The sequence below is a fragment of the Eptatretus burgeri genome, chromosome 9, assembly GCF_056783735.1.
Source record: "Eptatretus burgeri isolate ZD-2024b chromosome 9, Ebu_testis_v1, whole genome shotgun sequence".
In the NCBI taxonomy this organism is placed as follows: domain Eukaryota; kingdom Metazoa; phylum Chordata; class Myxini; order Myxiniformes; family Myxinidae; genus Eptatretus; species Eptatretus burgeri.
In genome coordinates this window covers 64,333,285-64,340,784 of record NC_140969.1, presented here as the reverse complement: position 1 = coordinate 64,340,784, position 7,500 = coordinate 64,333,285, and the positions used below count along the sequence as shown (strand labels likewise).

The 7,500-nt window shown below is 43.6% G+C and overlaps 1 protein-coding gene and 1 long non-coding RNA gene across 3 annotated transcripts in view; one reads left to right on the top strand and one right to left on the bottom strand.

Annotated features, from left to right (window-relative positions):
* LOC147020222 (cadherin-2-like) overlaps positions 1-2,578 on the bottom strand; it is a 32,040-nt gene extending 29,462 nt beyond the window's left edge. For both annotated transcript variants that reach the window (XM_085895393.1, XM_085895394.1), the window contains exons 1-2: positions 2,386-2,578; positions 181-300 (exon numbers count right to left, since the gene is read on the bottom strand). In XM_085895393.1, coding sequence (XP_085751519.1) covers positions 181-300; positions 2,386-2,469 — 204 coding nt within the window. In that variant the 5' untranslated portion in view covers positions 2,470-2,578. The remainder of the gene's footprint in view (positions 1-180; positions 301-2,385) is intronic.
* Positions 1,787-7,500, top strand: part of LOC147020221 (uncharacterized) — a 35,380-nt gene continuing 29,666 nt past the window's right edge. The window contains exon 1 of the long non-coding RNA XR_015061720.1: positions 1,787-1,925. This is a non-coding gene — a long non-coding RNA (uncharacterized LOC147020221). The remainder of the gene's footprint in view (positions 1,926-7,500) is intronic.

Below are 7,500 nucleotides of genomic sequence, written 5' to 3'. Positions count from 1 at the left end.
TCACTAAAGGCTCGAACTTATGAAGACGATGGACAATTTCACTGTAAATGCTCGACAACCTTCTGTCCCAGTGTGTTCAGTCAACTTCCTCAGGCGAGACCATTAACTGAGACAGCTCTGGTCTCTGCCCCAAACGAGTATTAAAGATGAAGATATTGGTTCGTCGGTGAAAGGACTCACCGTTGTGAGGTATCTTTTAGGTTTGAAATCCGTTATGTTTTCTGTGATGTTTATTTTTGGTGGTTCCCATTTGCGTTTTGCACGCTGATGCTTGGAACCCGATGCTCCAAACAGAACAACCTGGTTGGGGGCGGGGAGGGGGGGGGGTGAGGTATTGAACACAAACAAAACATTCAGTATTTTGGATACATGATCTATTACTGGGGATGTGATAATCCCATCTTGTTCATCATAACATTCAACTTTAAAATATTTCAAGCATAATTAGGTATCACATGACCTGGATATCATTCCAAAATACAATTATTATTGTATTTGAAAAAACACCTAACTTCTGACCCACCATGGTAACATGCATTAATTTCTCCGACTCCTTTGACCCACTATTGGAAGGACAATAATGATTTAGTGCATTTTAATGGATTTGTCATTCGATAGGCATAAATACATGGCCTCAACTACTTGGACTTTATGTCGAAGGAAGAACGAGTCTTACTTGCGAAGGTTTTGCACTCAAGTACAAAGTATCCGTATTTTAGCTTGTTAGCTTTGTTTGAGGACCAATGTGATGAAAAAATGTAATCTTTCTAAACTGCAGCCATATTTTCATGTATAATGCCAAGGTTCATAATGTTGTTTTTCAGCACATCACAAAAAAAACAAGGAAGTTTGGAGACAATTGATAAATCAGCATTCTGTCCTGTACTGTACATGGATTTCAAATAGGGGTCCATGACAGCATGAGGCACAGGCTCAGCTGGGAGACTGCATGCTTTCACCTTTTTATTCCATTTTCATGGAATATATATATATATATATATATACATATATATATACATATATATATATATATATATATATATATATATATATGTATATATATATATATATGTATATATATATGTATATATATATATATATATACATATATATATATATACATATATATATATGTATATATATATATATGTATATATATATATATATATACATATATATATACATATATATATATATATATATATATATATACATATATATATATATGTATATATATATATGTATATATATATATATATATATATATATATATATATATATATATATATGTATATATATATATGTATATATATATATATATGTATATATATATATGTATATATATATATATGTATATATATATGTATATATGTATATATATGTATATATATGTATATATATATATATATATATATATATATATATATATATATATATATATATATATATATATATATATATATATATATATATATTCCTCTCCTTCCTACCTCTTTTTTATTTTTGTATACATGATTGAGGCGCATAAAAGAGCCAGAGCAGAATGGAATGGAACAAACTGTAAAGGGGGAAACACCAACAGCAGAGTAGAAGTGAGAGTGAGATCAAGGGGAAGGGGGGAAGGACACATGGTGGTGAACAAGCTGCACACAAGTTGAATGGACTGCAGCATGAAGAGGAAGGGGAAAGAGGGGATGAAACAGAAAAGGAACAAACCAACCGGCACAAACAAACATAAAGATGTGAGGGAGAGGGGTGGGGGTGGGAATCACAATGACTTGAAAAAGGGTAGTACTTGGGAATGGGGTCATTTGGGATAGAGAAGATCAAGAGTATGGATAGCGATGACCCGAGGTAGTGGCCGAACAGTCATCTTGAAGCCCTGGAGGGAAGAATGGGACTGAACAGAACAGTATGGTTCACAGGTGAGAGAAACCACTGAGTGGAGGTGAGCAATGAGCCTGGATTTTGGGAGTTTAACAAGAAGAGGTTTACTGGCAGACCTCGTGTGCCCAGAAAAAACCTCTTTCCCATCACTGGGTCATTAATCATTCATTTTAGCTATCCCAACATATACTTACCACTCACCCCTTCACATTATATTATCCTGCCTGTCTTTCGCCACTTCCCTAAATCTTTGTTGAACAACATTCTCTAACCTCTCGACCTTAAGTACAAGTTTTGCCAGATGTACCCACAAGGAATTTCAGAATAAAACAACATCTGTTTGATAATATATGTGTAGAGATGGCAACAACTACTAATACAACTATACAAGCTCAAAATTGCAGGCACATTGTTGAAACTGTTTTGCCCTCGTCAAAATACAATAACATTGATAATGCGACACAGGTTCACATTGGATCAATTATACATCCCACTCACCACACAAAGGAGGACAAATAATGGCGATGGTGCGCTTGAGTTCAAAGAAACCCTGCGCTGGCACGAGGTTCGCCGAACAGCCATGGGACACTTGTTACCTTTTGAGATGCTCGTAACCCTCCTTGACGAGAAATGTTTCACGGCAAGGCAGAAGCGAGAGTGGGCGGGGCGCGGAAGTACAGACAGTCCACACCTGCGCAAGTACACCAAACCATGAATTCTTGTAATCCATCCCCCACATTCTCGAGTCACTACCTCCCTTTACATTGTTATTTGGCACTGCAATCCACCACCTTCCCTTCTCCATCTTCTCTCCAACTATAAACTGCCAGGTTTATACATACATGCTTACATAAATATATATATATATATATATATATATATATATATATATATATATGTTACATAATATAATATATATATATATTTATATATCAACATACATATGTGTATATTTATATATCAACATACATATGTGTATATTTATATATCAACATACATATGTGGATATACAGTGTATATATATATATATATATATATATATATATATATATATATATATATATATATATATATATATATACATTGTTACAGCTGTGGAAATTCGCAATACACCATAAAGGGTCCTTAGATCAGTTATGACGCGAAGTTTATGTGCAGATAGTTCCCCACCGTTGTGTAAAGGGAATTCTTCGTGTTCACCGGGCTGGACTCTTTGAGATAGCGTTTTTCTTTTTCTATCGTTATTTTGAACAAACCTCCACGCAAGCAACAAGCCGCGTTAAAACCGTCGAACGAAAAAGGGAACCAAAAGAGTTACCTTTTGGGCGCGCGGATTTTTTCCCGCCTATTTTTCCCCGTGATTGGTGTGAAGGAAAGGGGGAGGGCAGCTCGTCGCCGATTGGTGGATGAACAGCGTGAGGCGGTCGGGGTGAGGGAATGCCCCTTTTCGGGAACCTTCTCGAAGGGAGGTGGAGCCGAAAACGGGGAGGAGCGAAGGGTGAAGCCCCGCACTATATAAGGCGGACCGCGCGCGTGGTCCATGAGCTCTCTGTCTGGTTCGTCGACGTCATTCTCTCTCTGGTCCATGAGCTCTCTCTGTCGGGGTAAAGTGCTCCTCTCACTTGGTGGCCAGGGTCGAGCTCGCTGTCTCTCTCTCTGGTCCAGAAGCCCTCTCTGCCCCTCCTTCCTCTCGGTGAAGCGCTCTTTCTCTCTCTCTCTCTCTTCCCCTCTCTCGGTCCTGCGCTTGTGGTCCGGCGAGCGGCCTGTTGGTGGAGACGGGGACGGGAGGGGCAGCAGTGCTGGCTGTCTGGTGGACCTGCGCGTCTGGACGAGGGGTGCCGGAGAGGGTTCGCCGGCCGCGTGAGAGGCCAGAACCAGGCGCGACCATGCTGACGGTCGTGGGAGAGAGACTGGACGACCACTAAAGGGAGGTCTTTTCTTGTGTTTGTGTGTGTGTGTGTGTGTGTGTGTGTGTGTGTGTGTGTGTGTGTGTCTGTGTGTGTGTGTGTGTGTGTGTGTGTGTGTGTGTGTGTGTGTGTGGCTGGCACCGTGTCCGACAAGTAAACCTGTGTAAGTGCCTTACATTGCTAATAATTATAGTCGGTGGTATTGCTTTCATTGCTTTCTTGCCTGTATCTGTGTTTCATTTCGATTTGCCTTGCTTGTAAATAGTTGCATGATTCCTTGCTTGTGTTGTGTGTGTAATATGTGCTTGCTTGAATAAATGTCCTTGTGTGAAATGTATCCCGTTTGTCATCTTTTTTCCCTTTTGAAAGTGCCATATTGAATCGCGGAATAAATTAGTAGTGGGTTTTGAACACTCGGGTAAAGAAGAGAATCTGATCCGTCGAGGTCGGCGATAACACCGCTCGATTATCACTGTAGCACGGAACGGACCGCTTAAGCGGTTCGTGTCCTCGGCCGACCTGCGGCGAGGTACGATCGCCCGGTCGACTACTCGCGCAGGTACTTTGGTAGGTCGAATTTGGCGAGCAACCCTATCCTGCGCGGGTGGGCAATTGGCACGATCGTGGTGAGGTTAAAACCCCACCCGTGACTGGCTCCTGGTGGTAGTTCCAGGAGGGTCACGACTGAATTGTCCATCCGGTTGGCGACGCGGTTGCGATTGGAGTTACGCAATCGCTCGCACGCCTGGCGGGCCAGAATTCGTAATACTGGTGTACAGGAGTGTGGGATTCGAATCCACCTTGGTCTCCAACTAAATTCACGGAACCGGATCAGGTGTGAGTGAAGCGACCCTCCGTGTTCCCCAAATTCAAGCTTTTAAATTAAATTCCGCAAAATAAAATGGCTTTTCAAGGCGAACCGGTGCCGGGTGGATTAGATATGTGTTATAATGTAGGATCCATGGCCCGGGATGGTTCTTTCGGGGGGAGCTCACCCTCATACACTGAGCATGAACTTTGCCGACAAACGAACTCGAAGTCGCACAATGGCGGCGCAATCGCACCTCGGCCCGGCACGGAGCAGGCGGCTATTTTAGTGCAACGAACAGCACGACACGAGGCGAGTGCTTTCAGTCACCGCTTCAAACCACGTGGTCATGGCAGGCGAGGCAGGCGGACATGGGCGGGCTTCAGAAACAATTGGAGGAAGAATGGAAAACCAAGCTAGAAAAGAAACAAAAGGAGCACGATTTGGAATTAAAACAACTAAAGGAAGAATTATTGGAAAAGTCAGGACAGTTCGAAGAACTAGAGGGAGAAATGAGGAAAGTAGAGTTGAGTACCTATGAATTGGAACAACTGAAGTGAGAGGTAAGGATAGGCCAGTTTGAAAGAAAATGCCTAGAAAAGACGATAAAAGAAGAAGAGGAATGGTGGGAAGAACTAAAGGAAAACAATAGGAAAAGGGACGAATTGAGGAGGAAAGTAGTGGAAAGTGAGGCGGAGATGAACAAGAGAATGGGTGAAATGAGTGAGGAGGCATGCAAAATGAGAAAGGAATTAGAAAAGAAAGCTTCTGAGTTACAGAAACACCAAAACAAAGAGACGTAATTACAAAACGAGTTGGGAATGTTGAGGGAAGAGAGAACGACAGCAGAGAATGAAACGTTAAGGAACCACACTGTACAGATCAAACAGCTGGAAGCGAAGGCCAGATTAAAGAATGAGGAACAAGAAAGAGTAATGAAGGAAGAACGAATGAGACAGGAGAAGCAAATCGGCCAATTGAAGGAAATAACGAGATTGCAGAATGAGGAACAAGAAAGACAGTGGAATAAAGGACACAAAGAAGAACGAATGAAGCGGGAAGAAGAAATCAGACAATTGAGGGAGACAACGAGATTGGAGAGGGAAGAACGAGAGGAACAATGGGATAGAAAACAAAAAGGACATGAATTTGAGGTTTAACCAATTGAAAGAAATGGCGAGGCTGGAGTGCGAGGAGATAGACAAAGAACAGCGAATGAAATACAATAAGGAAATGAGCCAATTGAAAGAAACGATGAGATTGGAAGCTGAAAAGCATGAGGAACAATGGGAGAGAAAACAAAAACTATACGAGTTTGAAATTAACCAGCTCGAGGGGAGAGCAAAATTTGAGTCCACAGAGATGGAAAAACTCTGGAAAGAGAACGAACAACTCAAAAAGCTCCGAGAGGAAGAACGACTCAAAAGGAGCCAGGAAGTAGAACGGCACAATGAGGTGAGATGTGTGACAGCACCACAGGGAATAATGTTAGTGGTGCGGGACTTGATTGACATCACTCGTCGGATGAAACAATTAGGGCAAACCCTGAAAATGGAGACAGTGGAAATAACAACGGGAGCCCGGGTGACTGAAACGTGTAAGACGAGACACGAGGTGACGACGTCCGAAAAATCAAAAGAGACGAAGATCCAGGAAGAAACTAATAAACACGAAGAGATAAAAGAAATAAAATGTATAGAGACTCGGGAGATAGAAAAAATAGAGGAGAGATTACACGATAAAGACGGGGTGAAAGACGAGCGCACACACACATGGAGTTAGCGAGGCTTAATGGGGGCGGCTGGCGGACTGTGTCGTGACCCGGTGCAAGCAGCCGGATAGCCTCCTTCAGAAACCGAGGGAGACGCTATGCTCCCTTGAAGCTGATCTCGACCAGGTAGGTTCGGTCGTGTCAAGCGAGTTTGAGGGAGCGAGTGCTGTGGACGGGTGCACACCGAGGTTGGGGGGCATAGAGGCACCGGAAACCCTTGGGGTGGCACAAATCCCCAATGTGATTGTCCCGGTGTGCATGGTTGCGAGGGTGCCGAAATGCGTGCTTCCCAGCACGCCATGCGTTAGTGAACGGCCGAGTGCAAGAGAGACTGTATGTGTGAGAGAGCGGTATGCAAGGGAGATGACGGTCGGCATGCGGGAGCACGCAGCCACGTCTCCGAGTGTGAATGTCATAGAGTGGTGTATGAGCGTCGTGACACGCAGGAGTGCGTGGGTCGAATGGCGACGACGACAGCGACGGGTGAAGGACAAAGGCCGAGTAGCGGCCGTAGCTGTAATGGGGGGTTTTGCATGGAAGTCTGTGGCGCCTTGTCCGCTAAGTAGAATTGTGGTTAAGTGCATGTATAGAATAAATAGACAACGGCTGTCGGTCTTTTTTGCTCGTGTCTTTGTCCCTTACCCCCATTGCTTCATTGACTGCATGCGTGTAAAATAAATGTCATTGTTTGAATATTCACCTGCTCGTTGCTTCCCTTCCTCCATTGAGCTGCCGTAATTGCGTTCGGAATAATAGCTGGTTTTTAATAGCCGATAAGATAATCGAGTCCGACGGGGCTTGGCGATAATAAACCGCTCGGCAATCGCAAACGGCGCGAGCTGCTGAAAGGGGCTCGTGTCCGTACGGGTCCAGTCGAGGTGTAAATCCCTGGCATTTCTGTCTGCGCGAATAATTAGGTAAATCGACAATTCGGCGATCAACCCTGTCGCACGTGGACAGAAGAGTTGGCTGATTTACGGTGTGGTTAAAAACACACCCGAAGCTGGATTTCGGCGTTGATCCGAAAGCTGAGACTGGATTTCCACGGTCGGTGGGCGCGTGGCCGCAATTTGCTAGAAGCGGTCGCCCGCACGCCGGACGGGCAGGAAATCTACAACAATATATAT